The sequence below is a fragment of the Motacilla alba genome, chromosome Z (assembly GCF_015832195.1).
Source record: "Motacilla alba alba isolate MOTALB_02 chromosome Z, Motacilla_alba_V1.0_pri, whole genome shotgun sequence".
Lineage (NCBI taxonomy): Eukaryota > Metazoa > Chordata > Aves > Passeriformes > Motacillidae > Motacilla > Motacilla alba.
The window spans coordinates 3,230,976-3,258,450 of record NC_052046.1 but is presented as its reverse complement, the minus strand read 5'-3'; the positions used below and the strand labels follow the sequence as shown (position 1 = coordinate 3,258,450).

The following is a 27,475-nucleotide window of genomic DNA, read 5'->3' as shown; positions in this document are numbered from 1 at the left end:
CTGAGTTCCATCATTTCTTTCCCAGCAGCACAGAACGGATATGTTAGGAGTGAAAGGGAGCACCAGTTATTGCAATAGCAGAATTAATACATTCTGCTTCCCTCACAAAGGGGTAGTTACTTCTAATCTGTGTGCAAATCCTGAACTCTGAACAGATGCCATGTTCAGGAAAGGACAATGAGACAATTTAGGCAAAACAAGCAAGGTCTCGTGTCCTAAGCAAAGGACAAGGAGCCAAGAAATTCTGGGTTCTCTTCCCAGCTCTGACAATGACTCACAACGTGACCTTGGCAAGAAACTTAACTACTTTGGACTTCGTTCAGATCTAAAGCAAGTGATCTGAACCAGGAGTAAGCTTACTTTGGGGGCCATTAAAGTCAATTATATGACTGAGTAGTTTCAGCTAGTATCTGAAGAGATGATAGTACAGAAACCCAGGCAGGGGTAATGAATTTGCTACAGATGAAGTGACCCACACATCTTGTCTCTGCCCACTAGTTTCAGCAACAAACATTTCTCATACAAACTGGCATTCATGACAATAATTATTAAAGGCTGAATTGAAGACATCAGGATTATATCTTTGGGGTACAGAAGGTTTAATAGTTAAGTTGGACCAATATGACAGCTATGCTAAGCTTCCTTCAATTAAAGGTGGAAAAATGAGAATGAAGCAAACCTATGCTAAAACATTGCTGTAGCAAAAGCTGTGTTGCTTTAGAAGAGGGAAGAGGCAGAGAGAAATCTCTGAAGACTACTTAGATGAAAGATGTATTTTCATCTGCTCTTCATGATGCTAGAAGGGGTAAAAGAAGAGTTTCCAATCACTGTTGTTTGACCCACCCTTGTTTCTCTCCTTGTCTCCCAACAGCCAGCTCACCACTGAAGAAAAGGTTCAAGCGCCGTGAAATTGAAGCAATCCAGTGCGAGGTGCGCAAGATGTGCAACTACACCAAGATCCTGTCCACAAAGAAGAACCTGGATCATGTGAACAAGATCCTGAAAGCCAAGCGGCTGCAGAGACAATCAAAGACAGGCAATAACTTCGTGAAGAAGAGGAGGGGGCGTCCTCGGAAGCAACCCCTTTCCTTTGACGAAGACTCCAGAGACCAAATGCCCGTTCTGGAAAAATGCGTTGACCTTCCGAGCAAAAGGGGTCAGAGACCAACACTCAACCCTTTAATACTGGAGCAAGCAGCCACTCAAGATACAATCATGGCCACCATCGAGGCTGTCATACACATGGCTCGAGAGACGCCACCGCTGCCGCCTCCTCTGCCTCCTCCACCCCCTCCACTCCCTCTCCCTCTACCCCGGGCGCCCCGGGTTGGAAAAAGGAAAAACAAGTCCCCGCAGGAGGAAGAGGAGGACGTGAAAGTGAAGAGGCACCGGAAAGGCAGAGGGAGCGAAAGCGAAGGCCTTCCCTAAGACCAGTGCACCTCGTCGGATGTTGGGTGCCCACAGTGGAGCACGCCAGGACTGGGGGACAGGAGGTGCACAGTCGGCCTCACCCCTTTGGCAGCACCAGACTGACCTGTCCCTTCAGCAGCCAGAACTCATTGCAGAGAGCTGTGCCAGCTGGGCGCGCATCTTTCCTCTTCATCGCTTTGACCCAAGTCCCCCCCCCAAGGAAAGAGGGGGGAAAGGCGCGGGAAAAGTGGGGGATACAGGGGAGGAGGATGTGTGTCAAAGTTGGAAAAAGCATGAACTCTGCCGAGTTTCCAAAACTAATCTGAATCTCAGCATTGCTGTTCTCATACCGTACCCAGAGGCTGGAAGTCATCCTCGCAGATAGCTGAACATTGTCACTAAGGGTGCATGCTCGACTCTGATTCTGTTTGGTGGGCCAGGTGAAACTAAGAGTAACTTTACCATAGCATAAATCACTGTAAAAAACAAAAAAAAAAAAAAAAAAAGAAAAAAAAAGAAACAAAGAAACAAAGAAAGAAACAAAGAAAGAAACAACAAAGAAGAAAAAAACCCAACAAAAAACAATGTAATTTTCTCAACTGTGATATTGGTTATAACCTATTTGATTTTTTTTTTCCAGTTTTATATACCTACCAGGCTTTGGGACAGCATAAGCCAAAAGGCCTGGCTCCTGCTAGAACTATATATTTCTTTCTCATTTACTTGCCTAGTTACAACTAGCTGCAATATAGGCAATAGAAAATTAGAGCCTTACACGCGTGCACACTCATTTCGAGTGCTATCCCAAGAAACGATGGAATATCACAGCATTTAAAATAAGGTATACATGGATATTCGGTTTCAATACAATAGCACGTTTATATGAAGCAACTTGGCAATGGCATGTGAAAAAGGGGTCATCCATCAGCCAAGTTGTTTTGATGCTCGGTACATATGAGTAGAGAACAGCAAGACACTTCTGGGGAATAGTTATAGTAAACATGGAAAAAAATCACCAAAAAAAGAATATAAAAAAGATAAAAGAAAAAAAAATAGGACAGAAAAAAAAATAGAATAAAATCCAGAACCCAAATCTACCAAGTTTTTACCATCTGCAATTCCCAGCAAAATTAACGGGAAAACCAGAATATTAATAATTTGCTTTGGGTAGCAATGCCTTGATATTATCTTTTAAAGAAAATAGATAAAGTAGATTGTTTTAAAAAACTATAGAACAGACCCTATGGATAATAGATCCTTTCTTGGCAATTATTTCTGAAAAAAAAAAAAAGAAAAGGAATAAGTGTTCTTATCTGAAAATAGAAATAAAAATGTTCAAAGGGTATCACCACTGCAATTGTATTAATGCCACTTTGGACATGTTCTCCAAGTTGTGGTTGCCTTAATAAACTAAAAAATAATTTTTTTTTTGTACATAATGTAATTATAAAGCTCTCAGTCTGCATGGATGCAAACTGTGTGTGACAAATCGTCTCTTTAAATGGTCAGTTCAAATTGTACATTTCTCATTCGAGTTGTCCGTTAGCCATTGATTAAACTTGGGAAAAATACCCAAGCTCCATATCCACAGCCCAATTAAAATGTTTCGCTAAAACAAAGACTGAACAAAAAGCTGTTCCATTGCAGTGTCAATGCTTTTAAAAAAAAAAGAAAGTAAATTGTTGAAATTTGAAATAGGTACTTTCAACTTTATTTCCTTTCTTTTTAAATCCTGCGGTGCACTTAACACCTAGCATGGCAAGATGGATATTAAAATGGGAATAGGGAGGGAAGATTCCACCAAGGGAGGGGGGAATTGGAATAACTCAATGGTTGACAAGCCAAATGCTATTCCCTTTTTCGAGAAATCTTGAATTGGTTTATTGCCAAGGAAGCTTCATATAGCACGACACTAAAAAACAAAAAAAAACAAAAAAAAAAAAAAAAGAAGAAGAAGAAGAACTACAAGAAAACCCCACCAAAAAAAACAAAGCAACAAACCCAACAAAAAGTCCCCACAAAAAATATTGTGTTTCTATTCTGTTATTTATTTACAAAAGTCATATCAAGACTATGGTGTTAGAGGAACACTGTAAACATACAACTCGTTGTTTTTTAGAGACTGATTTTTCTTCTGTGATAGCACCTTAGCTTATTAAAACTGAACGCATATGGGGATAGGATTGCGTCGGGGAGCTGGAAGAGGGGATGTATTTTTTTTATTTTTTTAAGACTGGAACAAATTTTGAGGTCCTAACTCCTTAAAACTGATAAGAGGGATCGCAGAATTTTGTTTCCAATTTGTTTTGCATCATTCATCATACCTATTTGTGCTTTTTGTTTTCCAATTAATGCAGCTTAGAAATAAATTGGCTGGTTGCTCGTTCTGTTAAAACCAATTTTGCTTTTCAGCTCTCTTGAATTAGCACAGTGTTATTGACTGAAGTTGTAGGCCTGCAGAAATAAAACCCTAAACCTCATTGAACTCCTCTCTTCTTCCTTAAAAAGCATTGGATTGAGGTTTGGTAATTTATAAATCTTTTATTCCCGATCTCCTTTGGACTTGAAAGTAGGTGACAGTCACTTAAAATGACAGAAAAAATTCATAAGTTTGGTATTCCAGGTAGCTGAAATTAAGCCAAACACCTTATCCTTAGTTTTATCTCCAGTGATGTCCTTCCTAGCATTGAAGGACATTTCAGTGCGTAGGGAGTGAAAAGAAGGTCTGAAGTCAAGAAATTCTGTCATCGGATGCCCATCGCAGCTTCAAGAGGGTCAGAGTGCCCATAAGAGCTGGATTTGGGCTGGACCTCTCTGGACACACTGGGATAAAACTGCGCCAGGGAAGGATAATTGAATGGCTGCTACCTCTCATGCTCCTGAGATTTGGGAAAAGAATGCTCTTATCCTTCCAAAAAGTGCTATCCAAAAGGCTGCTAGAGGCACAGTGTTTAAGGAGAGCATCCACATGGAGGGAACAACCCCACAGACCCTTCACTGAGCAAAACCATGAAGAGGTCCTACTTGTCCTAGAGGAACTAAGCTCAGGACTTGGTAGCTAAAAGCTCTCAGCTTGGGATGGGCTCTATCCAGAAGATCAAGGTTTGTGTTTTCATGGCAAGAAGGTGCTGGTGGAGTGTGGTGCTGTGGTTCAGCTTTGGCTGTTTGTCCACACAGCACCCTCAGGCAGCTGGTCCTGGGCTGACAGGGAGAGTAGCTTGTTAGTGTCATAAAAAGCAAACGGAAAATACTGTTAGATGGCACTCAGAATTTGTGTTCTGCATGTTGCACAGTCTATAAAGATGATAAGCAAGTTGCTGACAGAATAATATTTTAAGGCGATGTACTACATGCAGATCATAAAGGATTTAGTTTTAGGGCTTAAGGCTAAAATCCCACTCCTGCCGTTTATTACCCAACAATATTCCAGTAATGAGCTTTTTTGATTTTTTTTTTCCCTTACCACAAGGAAGATTTGCTGAGGAACTCTCTAGATTCTCTCCACACATTTCCAAATACTGTATAAAACTGGGGTGAAAGCCCTTTTGCTTACTAAGACCAAAAAAACCTTTCAAACACCTCCACTGTGTCACAGATTAGCACACATCTGAGCATGCTTCAATAAAAACACAAAACAGTATCACGTGGCTGTGAGCCATATGAAATGAGGCCACGGGTTTGCATCCACTCTGTGGGTCTATTATTCCTCAATCCAGTGTAAAACCAGAAATGGGGATAAATATTCAGGGAGAGAGGAAAAAAAAAAAAAAGAAAAAAAAAAGAAAAAAAAAAGTTACCACTTGTGTCTCCAAGACCTTCATGCTGCCAGTTTCTTGAGCCCTTCAATATTAAATTTTCTGTGGAGCACCTTGCGTGTTTTTGGATAACTGTTAAAAAAAAATGGAAAAAAGAAATTTAGAAGAGGCGAAAATACCCATCAGCTACCCGTCAATACCCATCAGTATCCCACAGCATGGCCCATTTGGCAGAAATGTTATGGAACATAGGATATTCTAATTGTGACTATTTGGGTAGCATCTGGTGCAATGGGGTGCCAGTTCCTCACAGGGACTTCTGAGCACTACAAATATGCACCAAATAAACAGAAATCACTGTTCCAAACACAAGGATTTCCCGAACTCTTATTTTCACAGGCCCTGATTCAGGACTGCACTTAAGCACACCTAAGGAGCATCCTGAAGAGTTTGAAGAACAACTAAAAGAATACAGGGAAAAGGGCAACAAAAAAACCCAAAACAAAACAAAACAAAAAAAAAACACCTCCCAAAAAAAGGGAAAAAAATCTAAAAAACAAAACTAGGATGGTTTTCTGAATTGAAAAAATAAACATGTTGTCCTTGTAATGCCTCTTCTTTCCATATCATCCAAAAACTGGGGTGCAGCAGTTCTGAGATAATTAGAAGCACATTTCAACAAACACATATTGGAGATCTCCTTAAGATGCCTGCCTAGTTTGCATAAAACACTACATAGAAAAAAAAAGAAAAAGAAAAAAATATAAAAACATGAAAAGAGCTGCCAATTGGACAACATGGGGAAGCAGTTCAATCCCATGTTGGTTTGTTTTACTTTTCTTTTTCTTTATTTTTTAAGCTATTTCTTAAATAATAAATGCACATGAAGTGTTAAATATGTATATACTGTATTTCAAAAAAATTAAAAAATCAAACGAATGGGGCACAAGATTGTTCTATAAGTCGTGCTGGCTAATTTTTAGTTTGTATTCATAAGTGGTTTTTAAAAGCCTTTTTTAAAGTGTAATTTGCATGTTCTACTTTGATTGTATGTAAACATATTTTAGAGCAAAAAAATGTATTTGTATTTTATTGAATATAGAGGCAAGAAAAAAACTTGTACATTGTTTGAAATGTTCTTTTTGTAACAGTTTTTATTCATGAAGCATTTTTGTACATTTAAAAATGGATATGGACTTGATGTTCTTTGAGGCTTAGATACATCTGGCATGCTTTAATGTCATGCTCCTTCATGATCTTAGATGTTGGTTTTTAAACATTTTTTTCTAAAACAAAGCTCAGTCTTTTCGCTACCAAATCAGGTTAGCACAGTATAGAGCACTTAACTAAAAAAAAAAAGAAAAAAAAAAGTTAATCCTATTCATATGTTATTCATTGTGTGAAATTAAAGGAATTCAATTCAGTCTAACATGAGTTGTGAATTCTTTTGTCTTATTTTCCATCTGTTTCCCATCACTAGGGAGTTTAATAGCTTTTGGGATACTAATACCATGCATTCACAAGCCCTCTTTATGGTAATGGATAAAAACATGCTTTGGTTCTGTTCTTTTTTATTTTCCCTCTTTTTTTTTTTCTTTTTTTTTTTTTTTTAATTTTTCCCAGAATATCCTTAAAAGTTAAAAATGGATTGTGCCATGGGCCCCACGGGCAGAAGGGGGCTTTAGTGCTGTGCCTATCACTGAAAGGACAGAAAAATCTCTGGTCCAAATTGTGTCCTCAGGCACCAGCAGAGAAGAACTTGCCACCCAGGTGGGATTTCCACTCCAGAAGCAGATGGAGGATCCCTCTCCAGATCCCTGCAGAGAAGGCAGTCCCAGGGGCTGGGCTGTCGACAAGGGGGTGACGAGAGCCAACTCTCTCCTCACTGAGCATCAGAGAGGAAGGGCTGCAGGCCAAGGGGTATTTTCCGTTCAGTGGAGCCTCACGCTGTGACAATGGCACAGGCCACAGCTCGTTGTAGGGTTTTAAGTTTCCAAGCTGCTGCTGGGAGCAGACTTGCTGCCATTGCAGGCAGCCTCAGCATCCACAGGCTCCACCACAGCAATGCCAGGTTTCATCTTTCTCCTCCTCAGAGAGAGTTCACCACCTTCACCAGTGGCTCAGCAACCTTGTGGAAATTAAATCTCACCTCCTGGAGAAGTCAGTGATGCCCCAGCAGGATAGATAACAGAGTGTCCTCTCTCATTCTTCCCTTCTGGAGCTTTGTGGGGTGGACTGCCTTGGTGGAACCAACTCATCCAACTGCAAAGACAACCCCTCTGACTTCTGTTTTGACAGCTGTTGCTTCATGTTACTGTAGTAGATCTGCTCCAAAGATCTCAAATGCGATGGAGCTTATTTTCTCTCTCTTTTCTCTCTCTCTCTCTGTTTGAGACATGCATAGCCCCAGCTTTTGACAGCTTCCAAAAGTGCTGACATTTTTGCTCAGTTTTTTATCAGAATCTGTGATGTATAAGCTACTGGTCTCCAACTCTAACCACATTTAGTAAAAAGCCTGTGGTAAAGCTCCTTAGGGAAGCATCTGTGAACTGTCAAGATATGCGTTTGCTGCAGCAGTATCTCAGGACCATTCTCTCCTCCTGCTAGCTCTTTCTTGAGGTTTACCTCCCATCAGCACCAACTCTGCTGCGCTTTGGTGGTGCCACCTCACAGCCATGGGGTAGCGAGGCATTGGGGAGCAAAGCTGGGGACGTTTGGTTTCTATCTCTGGGTGAGGCAAGGGCATGAAGTTCTTCATCTGTGGGGTGTTCACCCTTTCTTGTCCCTGGGCTCTATTTTTTCCCACCAGGCTGTGGGAAAAAAAAAGTAGTGCCAGAAGATCATATTCCTCACCAGTCTCCTCCTGGGCAGGGAGGATCCTCTGGTCATCACCCCGGACTGCTGTCAAAGGGTCACAATTCTCCAGAATCCCTCTGTCACTGTTTCATCTGTAACTACTCCAGCTCTGCTCCTATGGATTACAGCATCTCTGAGAAAAAACTCAGGAAGTCTTAGAAAGAAAGTGTAGGAAATCCACAAGCTGTGGCAGGGTGCAACTTTTTTTAGGCCCTTTTTGTTTAATAAAATTGGAGTCTTCTTCCCTGGGGACAATCCTTAGTAGAACTCTCTAGGGAATCCTGCTTGAGAAGGGGTTTGGACAAGATGTCCTCCAGTGGTCACTTCCAGCCTTACCCATTCAGTGAGATGTTGTTATTTTGTTATTGTCTCAGCTCAATGTTTTCCAAATTAGAATACTTTAATTATTAATTAAATAGCACTAATAATTTCTTCCCTGAAATAATTGCAAATAAAGAGAACATCAAGTGTGATGGATAAATAGCGCTGTTTTCTGATTATTGTCCTCTTTCTTCTGAGCATCCTTTGCTCATAAAAGTTGTGGAGGTCTGCTCAAACCTTCTTTGGCCACCCTCCGTATCACAGGAATTTGAATTTATGAGGCAATCTCACACTCTACCCTCAAGGTATGGATGAGATGATGCCCCTTGGGGCAAAGTATGATCTTAGTTCACTTTTGATAGTGAAGAATGTTTGTGTGGCCTGGGATAAGGAGCCTTTCCAAGGTGGAAATTTGTCCTCCTCTGGCAGAGACAAGACAAACCTCAACCTTCACCCCTCTCATTCTCGTGGTACCATTCCCCACCAGGCTCCTGAGCTATCTCATATGTTAAATTTATTTTGTGTCAAGGAAAGTTTGGTTGGTGGAGACGCCTGCAGCTTGTGTGCAAGTTGTGTGAGCTCATGACAGCATTATTTGGTGTTCTGCAACACAATGCATGCACATAATTTTAGAACAATGCTACTGTTACTGACGGAGTAGAAAAAATGTTCCAGTGACCTTGAGGGGATCAGTGACAGGACCCTACTCAAAGCCCTTCAGCACACACCATCTGGAAAGCTCTAGAAAGCAAAGGGAAGCATAGATGTCAACATAAAAAAAAATATATGTTTGGCCTTTTATGAACAATTCATGAACCACATCACTGGTGCACTAACATAGGGGGTTAAGAGCTAATAGCAAGCATTGAAATTACAATGAAGAGTGGCATATCAAACGGTCTATGCAATTTTTTACTGGGATCTGCAGGAAAAACTGGTGTGAAAGCACCACAGGAGCTGTAGGAGGACTTTGACAAAATGTTAGTGCAACCATAAGTCATTTCATTATGACAACCAACTTTCTTTGTAACACAGAGCAAGACAAGCTGGTTGACATTCTCAGCTTATGCAGAGCAGAGCTATCAGTTTCAAACGTGTTAAATCAGTTTACAGGAGCAAAAGACCTGCTTTCATTTTCTTTGTGGAAACTATTCATCCCAAAGTGGCTTTGGAGTGCTCCTGGTAGAAGGGTGTAATATAAACTCCTGTTGTTTGTTGCCTGTAAGAAGTGTCATATTGAGAAAATGGGCCTTTGTTAAAGATTCAAGTGTTTGGAAACTGGTTCACCAGCTCAAGTAGCCAACTCATCACAGTTTCATTAGAGCTGTGGTGGAAGGAAGAGCCTAAAAGAACTGGAGAGTCCTTGGGAAAAAGATGAAAGAGGGTTCTGTGCCCCAGGAAGTTAAATTAAGTATCACTATCTACTTCTCATCACTCTGTTGTGCTGCAAAAAATAAGAAGAAAAGAAAATTTCCTTGTCCTAAAAATCATGGAGTGCCTCAGTCCTGCTTGAGTCAAGCATATAGGAAGCCCAGTTTTTCTTCTGAAGATGCTTGAAATAGGGGCATCTTGTATGGCATCTGTTTTCCTAACAGGATTTATCCCCTTATGGACATCCTCCAGTCAGTGATGGAAAGCACGGAGCAGGGACCCTATTCTCTCTGTGCTTTTCTGTTCCTGCTCCAGAAAAAAATCACAGGTAAAATTGGTTGTCCCTGAGAATCTTTCATAAGGCAGAAAAATTTCTGGCCTGTCTCCATCCCACTCCCATGCATGATCATGTCTGGTAGTTCTCAAACTGTCCCAAAAATAGTGCAGGCAAATAAGACTCCAATCAAATCAATATAATTTTTTGTCATTGACTCAAAGGGAGCAAAACTCCCGCCACCTCTCCCTGATTTGGCATGCCACAATATTATGTGTGCACCCTGACAGCCCTTGGTGTCTTCTAGTTGCCCTGCCAGTTTATGAATAAAAAATTATAAACTTTATAAGTATTAACTTTTAAAATATAAATATATAAAATTATAAATATTAACATAAAATTTTAAATATAAATAAAAGATGAATTTATATAAAAATATAAACTTTAAAATATAAACTTTTCCTGTTTATATTCTCAGACAGCAAGCATATCAAGCAAAAAATTAGTTTAAAGGAGAGGACTGTGAAAACCTGTGCAAGGCAAAGGCAAGGAAGAGAGCACGTGAAAAGCATCTGTGGTGAGCCTTTTCAGAGCATGGCGAGAGCACAATTAGAGAAGGGATGAAAAGTGAGAGATCTCTTAGGGAAGAAAATGATAATGTGGCAGAGCTGTAATGAAGCCAGTGGCAAAGGAGGGCAGTGCTTATTTTTCTTGAAGACAGGAAAAAATAAAACAGCACCACTTGAAGGGGAAGAAATGCATTCAGAAACACAAAAGGGCATTTACTGAAAGGAGAGAGAGGCTGGAGGATATGAAGATCTAGGTCATGGAGAGAGTATAAAAATGAATCTTGAGACAGAAGATGGAAGAGGCAGCCTGCTTGCTTACTGGGCCTTTATTGCCAGTGTCTAAGCTGACACAGCACTCCTCATTTATCCTCATTAAACAGCTACCATCAGGGCATAGTTAGTGACCATTAGGCCTCAATTCTCTCTCCTTAAACTGCAGATAAATACATAGCTACTGTGAGAAGTAAAACTGTCCGTGCTTGAATTACTGATAGTTGCAGTTTCCCAAAATCCTGGTCAGGGATCAGAAAATGACAGCAAAGGTCTGACAGTAAAGACAGCAGTTGTGCAGAAGCCTGCCTAAAAAGGATGAGAGCTCAAGGACATGCCCTCTCTGGTGGAATGGACTGAGCCTCATTCACTGCAGGGGTAACATAATAACATTTAGGTTGATCCCAAAGCTTTTGGTTTAGTGCAAGGTGTCCCTGTCCAGGGCAGGGGGGGTTGGAATGAAATTATCTTTATGGTCTCTTCCAGCCCAAACCATTCCATGATTCCTGTGATTCTCCTGGGCAGATTAAACACCTGCCCCCAATAACCTGAGGACCAAACACCTATACCTGTGAGGTGTCTCATTATCTTACCTTCCCATGGGGATGAAGAGAACCTTGTGCCCAAGAACAGCCATTATAGCACTCCATTTGCTAGAGAAGGCAAGAGAAACACTGTCCATGTCATCCAGATTGTACAGTGAAATTGAGTGCTTCTATTTTAAAGTCCCACACACGCCTCTGTGTTTTCTAAATATCCCAAAAAAGAGCCCATGGTTCTAGTGGAGCAGCTTTTTAGACCCAAACTTCCCAAAACTTGTATCTTGGTGATTTTTGTAAAAGTTTGAATAAAATGAAAAATGGAAGAATTTGACTGTGAGCCAGTCATTATGTTTTTGCTCAGGATACCATGAAGATTTTTGTTTGCTTTGTTTTCAAATGGTGTTTCACCAGAATGTAATCTCCAGAATGGCCATGGTGACTCTGAGGGTCCAGATTACATCAGCCAAGAATGATTTTGCTTTTCTTAACAAAAAAAAAGGGTGAGTAGAGAGGCACAACATCTCTAGGATCTGAACCACTGTCTTCTTAACTTGAAAAATCCCATTATCATGCTTATGGAAATTCAGGACATAATACAAACAAGAATGTATGTTTAAGCTTTGGTTTAGTCCCACTGATACCAATATGATTTAAACACTTTAAAATTAAGTAGATGATTAATTGCTCTTACAAGAATGAACCCAGCTTCCAGTTCCAACACCTAGTCCCATGGGCCAAGATGAAATTTAATTATTTTATTGAGTGGAAACAGGAATCAATAGACTTCTGTTTTAAACAATCTCACAAAGTGTTCCTAGCCCCGAGCCTCAGTTTGCCGTGAGTAGTCCTTGCATACATTGAAGGACTATTTGCTAACATTACCAAAACAATGAGAATTCCTTGCTGGAGATGTGCAACTTGTGTGAGAGAACACCCTTATCAAGACTTTAATGACAGGGCATTGTCTCCAAGTCAGCTCCTTTCCTTATTTCTTTTAACCATGAAAAATGAGTCCATGTCACTTACACAGCAAAGTGAAACTGAATCTTTAAACCAGGGCACAGGTTTCTTTGCCCTTCTTTACTGCAGCCATATGCTTCTGTCCATCCTTCATTAACTTAAAAAAAAAAAAAAAAAACAACTGCAAAACCCCCATGAAATAATTTTTTTTCTGTAAATAGTCCCCAAGACATGTCTGTTCACACTGGGTGGGTTTCTGAAGATGCAAGCTACTCAGTTTTGGATCAGCCATCTCTTTATGTCTTCACTGATGAGGGTGTCCCAGAAATGATATCTGCCTGCTCCTGCTGCTCCGATACTCAGATCGGAGACTGGCTGAGGACATTGAGGCTGAATCACAGGAGGGGAGGCATCAATGTTGTTCCATCTGCCTTGGATCCAAACACTGCAGGTGAAAAGGGGTATGAAAACCCTGCCACGGCTGGAGATCCTGAATTCCATCTCACCAGGCTTTCTGGAGAGGTATGTGCGGGACCTCTGAGAACTGCTGCACGCACATCAACCCAAAGGCCTCCTGCAGGCTTAGCCAACCTGCGTTTCTGCCTCTGTTTCAGGAAGTGGTAGCTTTGAAAGACCATATCAAACTAGTACATTGTGTTTCCTGCACATCCTGCTTTATTGGAGGTTAATTCCTTCTGACGCATGCAGTCTGCTGCTGCCAATTAAGTCAAATGTATTTTACGCTTTACTCTTCTGTTGCCTTGCAGGCTTTGTTGGGAAAGAAAATTAATAAATAAAACTTGCCAAACACTGTTGAATGGCACGGTCTGATGATTTGGAATAAACACCCAGATTTTAATACATCAGAAGGATTGAGAGAGGGGAGGAGGAAACTCTGGAGCAGCACCCAGCTGGATGCCAAGTGCACAGCACCCAGCCACCAGCCACAGCATTAATTTCTGACCGTTGTAAAAACAGAAAAAGGGACCCCAAGTCAAGCAAGGAGTGTGGAGTTGTTTCTCATGCAGCGACACTGCAACTTATGATTCTTTGGTAGAGGAGAATAAAAAGCAGCTGCACTGGAAGAGCAGTAGAAGGGCAGGACCAAATAGACTCCTCCTTTGTAGTTCCATCTCTGCTGCTTCATATTGTGGTGGTTTCTGGGTTTATTCCCACTTTCTACTTCTGTCTGTGATCTCCATCTCTTTCAGGCTTTAGAGAAACAGCTGGGACTGCTCATGCTCAAGTTATGATAAGAAAAACTATATCTACTCATGGTCAGCTGAGACACAAAATTATGTAAAAAACTCATCAGATCTCCTAAATAAAACAGATTTATTTATTTATTTATTATTTTGTTATCCAGCTCAACACTGAGATAGTGCTTTGACAGGAGACAGACAGTGGAGCTTCTGGGTGATACTACATTCTAATTTGTAGAAGAGAGGCAGCACCAGGTCAGAGGCACCAGAAATATAACCAAGGTGAAGAAGAGTCCCAGGAGAGTTGGCCCTGTATATCAGTGACGTTGTATGTCAGCAGAGATTCCAGGTTCCTGAATGGGTCCATGGTCCTTAATTCCATTACATTGTTTTACTGGAAACTTTTAGAGCAACTTTCAGAAAAAAAAAAATCAAGCCCAAGGTGGGGGGGGTGGGGGGGTGAAGGGGGGGTCAATTCCTTTTTTTGGATAACAACAGAAAAACCTAGCATAGAAGGCTTCTTACAATAAAATTGCAGTGTACTTTACCCAAAATGACACTTTTATGTCTCCTGTGGGATAGATCATGAGTGTCAGAGACACTAAACCCAACACTCAAAGCAGTTTCCATGAGAAAACAATGGTTAACAGCACTCTGCTTGCAAATACATACAAAGATCCTTCCAAGGGATGTTAAAGGCAGGCATCTCCCTGAGAAAAGACTTGTCACTGATGAGAGAGAGAGGTATGCAATTATAGAAAAATACCTGATGCAAGAAAATAAAAATTCCTTATTTGTAGTCAGAGACAGGGTTGATGCTCAACTAGAACATGGTTTGAAGACAGTACAAAGGCAACATGTATCATACTTGAATGATGGAGTGGCAGCATCAAAACAGTTTATCAGCATCAGCTTTGAGTCTCAACATCATAGCTAAAGTTTAATTTTAAATTTAAACAAATTCCCTGGCAGGGAAGTGCCTTCAGACTGGCAGCTAATGATGAGAGAAAGAGACAATCAGCACTCCTTTCATCCAAAAAAGTTCTTTTAAAATCTTTGCAAAAGTGCATAAGATTGGGCTGAGATAGTGCCTCAGAAAGCACATCTGTCCAGTGCTTCCAAGAAGGTGAGATGATAGTATCCAACACACTATTGCTGGCAGTACTGAATTGCATGGCTGCAATTAAAACAGGAGGGGGAGGATGTTTCAGATAACAGCAAGGTTCTACTCAGTAATTTTTATTCCTTTTATCTACAGAAGTTTGCTGATCTTCCTCACAAATTCGAATTTCCTGTGATTCTCAGATGTATTTCATTTGAAAAATCGTTGAAGAGAAAATGGGCATGGTCTTTAGCAAAAGCAGCAATTCAGACTGGAGAAGACAAGGGTGAGGAAAAGCCTCATCATGGTCTGCAGTTTCCTCATGAAGGGCATTGGAGGGACAGACACTGATCTCTCAGGTGACCAGAGACAGGACCCCAGGGAACAGCTGGAGCTGTGCCAGGGAGGTTTAGGCTGGATATCAGGGAAAGCTTCTTCCCCAGAGGGTGCTGGAACTGCCCAGGCTCCCCAGGGAATGGGCACAGCCCTGAGTTTGCCAGAGCTCCAGGAGCCTTTGGACAGCGCTGCCAGGGATGCCCAGGGTGGGATTGTTGGGGGTCTGTGCAGGGCCAGGGGCTGGACTTGATCCTTGGGGTGTTCTTTTCAACTCAGGATATTCTATGAACATGAACTATGACCAGTAGTTACTGCAGATGTTTTTTTAACTCGTTGACATGAACCCATTAAAAGCAAGTGTCTTTTTTTCCAAATTATCTTGTAGTTGGTTCAATTTGTTGAGTAACGAGGAGGGTGTGATGAAATGGAAGCCACACAGCAAAATTATGCTTGCTGTACACAAACTCCTTCTTGTTTTCGTAGGCTGACTGAAGGGTAAATAAATCCCTGTTTTCCCTGGAGCTCTCACAGATATTTGTTAACCTCTTTTATCATTATAGTAAAGGCTCACTATGGTAGCAAGCTCTGGCTGCTAAATTTCTGAACTCTTCATTAAAAGGTTCTGATTTTCAATCAGTTCCAAGTAATCCCAGTGAAATGGACAGCAGATATGTCCAACATGATCTAGTTATCTGCATAAAGAGCGTGGTGAAATGACTGCAGGCTATGTATGCATCAGGAGAGCCAGCTCTGAAATCAGAAACGGTGTAATTATGTATTTAATTACTTCACCTAAGGGACAGAGTCATGCAGTCTGGTTGTACGGTTGTGATCTAAACTAATATCTCCACACCAAGGGGTATTTAGGTTGGCACTGCCTTGGAGATTTTGTTCAATGAACATACATTTTTAACTTACAAGCAGATTTAGAGTCACATCTTCTCTCAATTTATCTGTAAGGTTTAATTGGACTTAGAAGCAGTGCGACATATGCATACCTTTCTAATGTTTCATTGTTCTCCAATACTGTTTTTTCCCCGCTCCTTACCTCTTGCTTATATTTATTCCACATATCCACTCTTATCAATATTTCTTTCCCTCCTTTCTATCTCTTTTACTAGTTCTAATTTCTTGTTTAAACCATTTTTCTTTAGTATTGGTGTAACATGATGCAAAGGATGAGCAATTGGTTGCTCCCTCATTCTATACCCTAATTTGTGCTCAATTTACTTAAAAAAATAATTAATTTGCTATAGTTGATTCCAACTTTCTCTCATTAGGTTATTATCTTACATTTTTATAAGAAGATTAGATTCTTAATAACACCGTTCTATAAAAAAAACTTCATAATCTAGGAGAAATAATTTATGGTCTTTGAGAATATTTATTTTCTTTCTTGCTTTCTGAAGGAAAAATTAAGAATGCTTATGGTTTCAAAGGGAAAGAGAAACAAAAATTCATGGTTGTTTTCTGAGACACTGACTGGTTTAGTTGGTCATAGTGAGTCAAGCTTCAATTATCATCAGAACTCCAAGAAGGTTTTTACAAACATTTATTTGATGTCTAAAGTGATAATAATGTGTCTTTTAAAAAAATGGGGAATGACCCCATGATATAGCTCAAAAATATTTTCTCATTAATCCTTGTTAACTACCTTTACTATCACATTCAGCAGCACACCCATGCCTGTCCTGTGCAGTACTGTGAGTTTCCATACATCAGGTGCCCTTATCACCTCCCAAAACTGAGGCCATGAATCAGCTCAGTGGAGGTGTGATAATGGGGGGGAGCAGGGAGGTTTTGAATGATTGCACTGATAAATCAGGAAATGCCTCCGTGTGGGAAGAGGGGCTGTGCTGTGTTTCCACCCCAAGTCCAGCAGACCTGGATGACATCCCAATCAGGCAGAAACACCTGGAGACACTGCACTAATTGAATCCCTGCAGAACTTTTTTTCTGCTGCTCCTGTGATGAGGAACAGAAGCTGCAAGGAAGAATAAGAGGCTGGCAATGACCCTGAAGGTGTGAGGGGGCTGCGTGCACAGGGGATCCTTTTTCCTACAGGTGCAACACAGAAAGATGTTCAGAGATGTGTCAAATAGGTCAAAGGAAGAAACCTTTCTTTAGTTAAATGCAATTTGAGACTACACAGCACAAGTGAACCAGGAGCCAGTTCATCAGCCTCATGTGTATCCCTTCAGGAGATCTGACAACATTCATTAAATCCTGAAATTAAATAATGGTGCTGAATCTGCAATTATATTGAAACCAGTAAATTCAATTAAGGTTAAGTAGTATACTTTATTTGAATGACTCACTTGGTGGCTTTTTTTGTACATGTAAGTAAGAAGATAAAGAAAAATGCTTTTTTATTTTTTTTTCAGATTATGCTTTGTCAAATGAAGACCACCCAGAGAACCTTGCACAGAATCACACAGTACAGCAGAGCTCATAAAGAAGGAACAGGCACTCAGGACAGAAGCAGGTTTTTTGCTCCAGATTCATAGCTTTATTTTTTTTTCATTTCTCATGTTATTACTCATATACTTTAAATTAATCCTTTCCAAAACGCTTAGTGGCACTCTCATTATACTAGACAATGTATAAAAAACAGTCTTCCAAAGAGCAGTGGTAAACTTATTAATAGTAAGCAGTTGCATGCTAGAGCAGAAAGACTGAGGAAATTGAATGCTAGAAACCTTGGTTACCTGCTCCATTCTTTCAAAAGACAAAATAAATTAATACTTAAAAAATATAAAAATTATATTTAAATTATATAAATTAATACAAACAAATTGAAACAAATTAAATATAAACCTGGAGAAAACTGGAGTCATCATGTGACCTCAGTCCCTGGCAAGCTACACCCTCCCAAGCCAACACCTCACCCCAAATATCTAATGGATTTCTTAGAAGCTCCCAAGTTTGCAACACTGGATTTCACCACATCCCTCCCTGCCTGGTCAGGCTCCATCTACACTCACAGATAAATTCCTTCCCTCCCTGGTTTCTTCTGGTGGGCTTTTTTGAAGGTGATGGTTTTACTTCACTTCTGTTTCAGTAGATGACTGCCAGAGGAAGTTTTTCCTACTTTCTTCCTTTCAAAGCATGGCCAAGCCTTGGATGTTCTGCGGCATGTTGGGAAACGCGAGCGCGGATCTGTAGCATCTCTTTGCCGGCGGAAGAGCCCGGCCAGCGAGCTGGTGCCCAAACACATGGCACCAGCCACAGCTGCTGCTACTGCTTCCTTCCATTGTGCGGGAAAAGTTTCCTTGGCTTCTTTCCACAGGGGCTGTGGGCTTTGATCCGGGCGGGGTGGGCGGTGTGTCCCGGAGGCTCCGGCTGAGATAAGCAAGGCGTGAAGTCCGCGGTGTTTTGTAAGTCACGCTCACCAGCCCCGAGCGGGTTTGGAAGCTGCCTGTTCAGCAGCTAGCACTAATCATCTCTCCTCTCTGCCTTCTGCAGCCAGACCTATCTCAAGTTTCCTAGGTGTTCCCCCGCCTGCACTGGGAGCTGAGGTGCTCCCTTTGAGGTTACAGGGGCAGATACTTTAAAAAAAGGTTTTACGTTCTTAGCATCTGCTCAGCCACTTGCAGTTGCCATTTTACTGCGGGCCTTGAGGGTGGATTGGAAGGAAAAGAAAAATGGCTTTCAGGATGGATTAGTTTTTGGAAGAGTATTGTGTGCCAAAGGCAGTGCAGAGAGAAGTAAACATTCAAGCAGACAAGGATGACATCATTTATTCAGTGGAACTGACAGGGGCAATGTGAGAAGCTGTAAAAGCAGATAAGAGGGCTGAGGTTTGAGGGCAAGGCATTAAAACTGGAGAAGGGATAGCTAAGCAGCAGAGCTTGTTTTTCTGTGCTGTTCTGTGCCTATGTAGGCTACACGCCTCCCACTCAAAAGTTCATATCCACCCATTCACTGTGGAATATCCTCTGAACCACATTGTTCACGGGGCCTTTACTGGGTCATCCTGACACTGGGCTTTCAGAGTAGGGGAACAGAAAGAAATGTTCAGTTATAAGCTGAGGAGAAAAACTGCATTGTGGTTTTGGAACACTGAGGCACTGCTTTTTCAATTAAAATTAGAGGTGAAAAGGAGTTTGGTCAAGTGGGTTCAATAAAGACACCTGGGTTTGGTTTTGAAGGCAGAAGTGGTATTTTCAGAGCATTGCCTGTCTGGAGCAAAAGAAGGATAACAAAAGCTTGCCCACTGAAGTAGGCTGTGATGTTCTAGGGAATAAGAACAGTTATTTTGCTACCAGCTGTAATAAGTTTCAAGTGCTACCAAGATCAATAGAAGAAACTGGAAAGAGACCAGGTGTAAGATGAGGTCCAAATATGAAAAAATGAGAGCAGGGCTAATTCTGAAGGTCATGGATAATTGCTGTCATGAGTAAACTGATCTCTGTGCTGGACTTGATATTTTTCATGAAAATCAGCTCACTTCAATCCCTTTTGTTCCAAGTAAGGACACAGTAAAAAATAGTCACTTTCATAACACACACCTAATCCTCTATCCACTTTCTGCCTGTGAGTAGTTTCTCGGTTGCACTGGGAAGGTTGGAAAATGAGTTAACAGAGGGACCCCTGGACATCTTAGAGGCTTGAAGCAAACCTAATAAAGACAACTCCTGATGTTCCTGACACAATTCTGAGAAGAGGGAACACCAGGAAATTAGGATTCCTTGTGGAGGTTTTATCTGATTTTACATAGGAAAGGGTTTTTCTGATTGGCCAAATTCAAAATAGTGATTGCCTTGGCTAAATTGAAAATAGTTTCTAAACACAGTGTATGAAATGTTGACCATGCATAAATATCTTCACTCACACTTTTGAGGCTCCTTTCTGGGTGTGAGGAGATTTTTTTAATTTTGTTTTGTTTTTGTTGGGGTTTTTTTGGTTGGTTGGTTTTTGGTTTGTGGGTTTGGTTTTTTTTTTTTTTGTTTTTGTTTGTTTGTTTGTTGGTTTTGGTTTTTTTTGTTTGTTTGTTTGTGGGTTTTTTGGGGTTTTTTTGTGGGGGGAGGGTTTCCCTTGAGCTATTATGAGAAAGGAGAGAGGGTGAAACTTTGCAGGAAACACAGACTTGGTTTCATGAAAAGGTCTCTCCTCCAATTCTGTACTTGGAAGCAGCAGATTTTCCTCACAGTGGGAACTGGATTTAAATATTAGAATTATCTTTGGAAAACAAGCCTTCTTACCCATGAGAGTAAAAGCTGTTGCCTCCAGTTAAGAAGACACACACATACACACCTGCACTCACACACGCTCAGTACACAAGACAGAAAACACACATTGTATGAAAAGAAAAAAGGATTTAGCTTCCCAAAATCTCACCGGAACACTGCGCTTGAAGTCCTGTTTTATCCAGAAATGCCAGGGGCTGGAATGGACTGACTTATAACAGGACATTTTAAGCATCTGTATGCCATAATTCACATTCTAACAATTTTTAAGTGTTCTTATCATGTACTGAGACCTGTCAATGTTTATATATATGCTTCTAGAGGATGATTTCACAGACTTTTGTGATCTAGAGAGGAAAATTAACAGTTCAGATTCAAGGCAAACCAGGTAAATACATGGCCCAACCCCAAGGGTTTCAGGAATGTCTCGTGAACGGAGGAGACCATAAACCTCTCAGTGAGAACTAATTAGTTGTGTCCATGCTCTCCCATGAGAGGGCTACACTTGTAACCACTGTATTCCTGTTCTAATTTCAAGATTTTCTTCAGTCAGTGAATGAAATATTTCCAGGTTAGGGAGCATTTTCTTATAGAGCATGTCAGGAAGGAGCTCATTACTCAGAAGGTAGTGAGGCCCTGGCACAGGGTGCCCAGAAAAGCTGTGGCTGCCCCAAACCTGGAAGTGTCCAAGGAAGGTTGGACAGGGCCTGGAGCAACCTGGGATAGTGAAAGGTGTCCCTGTGCATGATAGGAGGCAGAACAAGAGGGTATTTAAGGTCCCTTACAACCCAAACCATTTTATGATTCAATATTGATACATAATGACATGGAGAAATACAGGGTAAGTGTGCAGTCAGAAAAAATTAGTCCTGGATAGTCCCTCAGCAGGGACTGCTCATTCACTGACTGTTTTTACACAACCATGCAGGGGAGAGAAATAACTTTTTTTTTTTTTTTTTTTTTACAAATTTCTGTAATAGAATTGCAGTTATTTTATTTGTTATATTAATGCAAAATCCACCAAAAATAGAAACATGAGGGGTTAGAATATCAGTATACCTCTTACTTAGTAGTATTTTCTGTTTTAATTGCTGGCTTACCTTGACCACCTGTGATGGCTGGTTCAGGATCTCTTTTACCACTGCACTAAATATTTTTAGATGTGATTTAAAGAAATGGCAACAGCTTCTGTGTTTGTTTAGATTTTATGGCCCAGTTGTTGTTTCCCATTCTCAGACATAAGGATAATTATTTTATAATTAATCATTCATGGAAAAAAAAACCTTACCATCTCTAAAAATTACTACGAAAGCATTTATAAGGGGAAATGTGCACATACTGAGTTATATATCACATACCCTGATTATTTAGTTATATTGACCATATGGTACTTTATTTGCGTGTTATTGGTTAGATGCATTGAGCAAAGAGAAAAGGTGCTCGAGGTATCAATTCCGCATTGTTTTGTTCCTGTAGAAAAGGCCAGGGAAAAGAATCTGGCAACTTGCCTTGACATCAACCATCTGTAAATTCATCATTCTTTGGATCCCTAGGTAATTTAGTTTCAGCCAAAATGAGCATTCTCAATGTTGACAAATGGTCTTGCTACATTTCCCCAACAAAAGTAGTTTTGTTGGAGATTTGACCTTTTGGAACTCTTGTTTCCCTTAAAAAAAATGGAAGTACAAGAAAAAACCTTTATGATTAATTGCCACTACTGCCACTTTTTCAGCTATTAGTTCAATTAAGAATTTGGCAACGGGTTGTTTCACTGAGCTATTATACTTCAGTAACATTCATGGACTCCAGAGAGTTTGAACATGCATTTTTATAAGAAACCCTTTTCCTTGTGAGGTCTATGTATTTTCTGACACCATTCTTGACTCTCCTATTAATGTATGCAATGTTTTTCTTCCAAAAACCCAACACATCCCCAAAATACAGTAGAGTGACAAGCAACATGCATAAAGTCCCGGATCAAATTCAGCTTCTAAGATGTAGGATATCCATCTTTGTTCTAATGACTCACTGAAATTGTCAACTTCCTCTCTCTTGTAGAATGCCTGATTTTTCCATTTCCATTATAATCATGGGGTTGAGAGTAGAAAAACAAAAGAAGCATCACAGAAAGACTGTCTAGGCCATTCCCATGCCTTAAACAGAACTGAATCTATTATGTCATCCATGCAGATGTTTTCCTAACATCTTAGTGAAGACTTTCACAACATCCTTAGGTAATATAATACAATAATAAATCCCGCACTGCTGTTAGACTATGAAAAACCCTGCTGCAATTTCAGCCCATTATTACTCATCCCACACCTAGGAAAAAAGGACAGCAGCTTTTGCTTTACTTCTTCCTCCTAACACAGTATTTTTTATGTGTTTTAAAATTGTTATGGTATCTACTCCTGGTCTCTTTATAAATTAAATAACTTTGGTTGTTTCAATTTTTCCCAGATGTTCCAGCCTCTAAACCCCAGATCATTTTTGTTACTCTATCCTGAATTTCTTCCAGCCTCCACTTCGTTCCAAACTTCCTCCATTTGTAAGGATCAAAACTGATCAAAAGTTGTCCATTTGTTGAAGTTTCAGCAGTGCTCATGAGACAGCCTCATTTCCTCTATTTACGCATCCCAGTAAGGTAGTGTATATATGGTTTTTTTTAATCACCAATAATGATGTTGAATTTGTTCAGCTTGCTATTTGCTGTCATAGGTCTTTTCTGCAGGGTTGGACCAGTCATTCTCCATTATGGCATTTTGTGGATGATTTTTTTTTTTAAATTTTTTTTGTACAGCTGTTCCCTAACATTTTGCCTGAAATGTATCCTTTCTCCTCAGTTACACCAGTTTTTATGAGATCAGCTTGAATTCTAAGCCTCAGGGGGAATTGCATCCTTGATTTCTCTTCACCTTCACATAATTTTCAATCCTAGCAGACAGGTCTACTCATTTATACTTCAATTTAATAATTAAACTATTACAATGCTGAACGGCAGAACTTCATTGGCAATAAAATTTTGGTTAGTTTTTAGTTTCTCACATCACAGAAGTTTCATTTGGACTTTGAATCCTTAGTTGCCTTTTTAAATGTGTCCTACTAGTGCCAAAGGTACAATCACACCTCGTGCCTGTCACATCCTAGTGTGCCATGGTGGTTTTGGGTAGACAGAGCTGAGGTCTCACCAACAGCATCAGCCTCTGGAGGATGAAAAGCTTCCGTCCATTTCGCTCAAGGATTAACAGCTTTGACACAATTATAGACTGACATGGCTGTTTCAAAGATGCCTAAAATGATCTTTACTGGAACATTTTCCTGCTCTCCTCGTGAAATGAGTAGCAAAGCTGGTGTTCATTTTATGGTTTAACACATTATCTAAATGAGTTCCAAGAAAACCTTGTCTTCTAAGAAATCTTTTATGTTCTTGGCCACGATCAGTTCTGCTGTACATGCTCTCCAGGAGATTTTGTTTTTGTGCTTCCTTCTCCAAGAAGTATCTCTTGTCCTGTTCATCAGAGTGTCTTGTGTACTTTCCTTAATCACACTGCTTTGCTGGCCTCATCTTATTATTTGTGTCTCCTATTTAATATCCAAAAATAATTATTCATCACAGGATTTGATGTTATGTTTAATCAGTTTCATATGATTTCTGCTTTTCTATCTGTAGCCCAAAGACAATAATTCATAGATGGGTAAAAGAAGCTATTTTCAGATAAATGGTTCTAATTATTTATGTGTTTTCCAGGTCCATGGATAGCTATTGAACAAACTAATAATGTCAATTCTATGTCTGGCTCAAAAAGTACCTAAGGAAGCTGTATGGTTTTTTTCCTACATTTTTTCCTTAGGCATCTGCTGGTAAGACATGTTGCAGGATAATTAGTGGTTCATTCAATATCCAAATAGACCATATGGATTTGTAAACTGCTTTTCTCAGACTGTGCATTTCTTAATATGGCACCTGTGTAGTTTCCAAAATAAACTGATTTTTCTACTTGAAATTTCAGTAGGGGATAAGTAATAAAGAACATGCAAAGGGCTCTGATTTAAAAATTAACTTTCAGTGTAAAAATGTTACCTACTAACCAACTCTGATTAGGTACTTGCTCATTTGGACTGGAGAAACAGGAGGGGCCATGTCTGAATGTCACGTCCTTTGTTTTTGAGATGCAATTAGCATAGCTATCAGACCTCATTCAAGAGTAGTATTCTAGGCTGAGATGCGGTGTAGATTCATTTCTATGCACAATAAAACCAGCTATCTGATGGCAGAAAAGCTAAGCTACATTTTACTTTATTTACAGAAAGAATAGTGCAAGGTACTTTAATAATTTAAAAATTCTTCATCCTCCTGCTTGCAAAGGGATTGTTGGTTATTTCAGATACTTTTCTTGATTATGATTTTCATTTTGTTCTGTGCTTTTGTGTTTGTTTTGGTTTTGCTTTTTTAAGATCTTTGACTATTTGCACAACAATTTCCCTCTAGATATTTTTTAAAACTGCTCTTAGCCCTTCTCTTCCTAATGATGGTTGTTCTGACCTGCTGTTCCATCAGGTGCCCAGTATGGAACAGCAGTCATTGATAGTAGAGGATGGTGTAAAGCTTCTATTTTATGTGCTGCCATGCACATAAAAAAAAAAAAAAAATATATATATATACTTTTGTGCTCACCTCTGCCGTTAAAATATTCATTTTAATGGTAAATTAAGCATATTTCTAAAACGCTGCACACTAGCAGCATAGTTAATGTTGCAAATCCATTTTCGTCGTACACCTGGAAGAAATCAGTGCTATTAACTTCCTATTTTCCCCAAGCATTAAATTTACGCAAGACTAAATTAACATGAAATTCCTCTTCAAAAGACTCTGTAACAAATGAATGGGAAAGTGCAGTTAAAAAATTGACTCTTACAGCATTTTCACTACTTAAAAAGGTCAGTTTCTACCCTCAGCATGTATAGGTAATTAACCGCTGGAATACCTTGCCCAGGACAGAGGAGATCTTTGCTATGCTTTTGGTTTTTTTTTTTAAGGTTTTGATAGCAGAGCTTGGTGTAGGAAATATTGCGTTATTCAACATTCTGTGGTAAACAAGAAGAAAATTAACCCCATCATTCTGCTTGGATTTGAAATTTGTTATTTTAGAACAGGAAAAGGTAAGTAATTATTGTCTGGTGAAGTTTACCCATTTTGTTCTGAGGAATTTATTATTCAGAATAAGGATCCTGAAGTGTCACAAACAAGCACATAAATTTCTATACAAGTATTTCCCCTCTGCATCATGAACCTGATAGACACACCTACCTTTCTCAGTCAGTGGAATGTCTCCGTACCAACTGCTACAAAACCTTCCACCATTAAAAAAAGTATATCTAATCAGAGTTCTACTTTTACTTTAAACAAACTTATAGGCTGGAGAAAAGCAGACTACTCATCAGAATTCAAGGAGCCACTGCTCGATGTACCAGACATAAATCTCCTCAGATATCAGATTTCCAAGGACTGCAAACTATAAAGTTCAAAGGGGTCAGGCATCACAAAATCATAACTGAGTTCACCAGTATTTTCAGGGCAGCATGTTATTTGGGCCATGTATTATAACATCCAACTGTAAGGGCCATTCTCTGAGCAACCTGATCTAGTGGAAGGTGTCCCTGCCCATGGCAAGGTGTTGGAATGGGATCATCTTTGAGATCCCTTCCAACCCAAATTATTCTGTGATCCTATGATTCATCTCTATTTGATGTGGATTTAGCATATTATGACTGATTTTTCAGTCTTCTCCATAATTTAATTAAAGAGAGGTCTTAGTTATCCTGAAATATTACAATACAGTGCCTCATGTCCAAAGGGCACAGTGCTGTCCTTAGCCAAGGCTGCCCCACTGCTCTGAAAACCTCCACCCAATATCCCAATTAGGAAGCAAAGCAGCTACTCAATTTAGGACAAGATCTAAGGAAAAATTAATTGATCTCAAGCAGAGATTAAATTAAACAAAAAGGTATCACAAAAACACAGGATGTATACAAGCTGTGGGAAATAACTTCCTTTTACAAAAATGATATTGGAAAAAAAACTTTATCTTAATTTTGTTGTTATTGAAACAACACTGACACTGCAACACCACATTGGTGGCTGCTTTCTTGGGTTCATACAACTCCTCAGTGGTTCTGGTGGAAATTCAAGATAAATATGAGCTTCCAGTCAGCAAAAAATCAGACCCAGGGACAGCTAAGGCATGGAAATGCAGTATCCATCTAAGCAGCTGAAGGTGCAAACACATTGGAATTTGAACTAGCAAGTGCATTGTGAATACAGCTCAGGAAGCCTACTTAGTAGAAGCAGCCATTAATAAAACAACCAGGGAAAATAAAACACGGGAATTTGATGTGAACCATGTGCCAGCCCTGGCCTGCGCCGCCGCTCCCCAGCGCCGGAGCCAAGGCCACGGCTGCCGAGCTGCATGTGGCCCTTCAGTGCTCAGCATGGGGCTCTGCTCAGGCCTGAGCAGCCAGTTTCACAGCTACTGCCGGCAGGAAAACCTGGCAGTGCTGAGGAGAGATTCAAAGAGACAGCCTGAGACAGCAGAGGGGTGTGGGAGGGTGGTGGTGGCTGATGCTGACAGGGCCGGGTGGAGCATAGCTGGTAGCAGAATGATAATGCTCTATCTCTGGGACAACAGGAGCTGCCATCCAGCCCAGTTCTTGCAGCTGCTGGACCTAATAAACCAGTGATAAGCTGTGCTGGAAAAAGAAATGCATCAGCTTTGTGTTTCAACCGCAAATATAACCAGTTTTCACACCAGTGGAAGTAACACCGGTGCGAAACGAGCCCTCAGGGTACAGTGAAATTATGAGGGTCTGGAAGGATCCTTGTAAACCTCCCTGTAGGATCTGCTCCAGCCACCCATCAGAACCAGGGGTGAGAAATATAGCCAGTTTGTTATTCCTGACTTGGAAAAACAGCTAACCTTGCACTTAAACTATTTTGCGCTTTAACTTGCGCTCAGCTGCTCACCTACACTGCAGGGTCTGTGTATCCACAAAGGTGATCAGAGCAATGGAGCAATTCCCCAGCGAGGAAAGGCTGAAAGAATTTGGATCATCCAGCCTGAAGAAGAGAAGGCTTCAGGGTAATTTTACTCCTACCTTCCTACATGTAAAGGGGTTAGGGGAGGGATCTTGGATTGACAGGAAAAGGGGGAACGGCTTCATGCTGACAGAGAGCAGTGTTAGGTGGGATATTGGGAAGGAATTGTTCTTTGGGAGGCCCTGGCACAGGTTGTCCAGAGAAGCTGTGGCTGCCCCATCCCTG

At 40.4% G+C, this 27,475-nt stretch overlaps 1 protein-coding gene across 2 annotated transcripts in view; it reads left to right on the top strand.

Annotated features, from left to right (window-relative positions):
* Positions 1-6,524, top strand: part of SETBP1 (SET binding protein 1) — a 268,091-nt gene extending 261,567 nt beyond the window's left edge. For both annotated transcript variants that reach the window (XM_038123998.1, XM_038123997.1), the window contains one exon: positions 872-6,524. In XM_038123998.1, the coding sequence (XP_037979926.1) occupies positions 872-1,428 (557 nt within the window). In that variant the 3' untranslated portion in view covers positions 1,429-6,524. The remainder of the gene's footprint in view (positions 1-871) is intronic.
* The last annotated feature ends 20,951 nt before the right edge of the window (positions 6,525-27,475 follow it).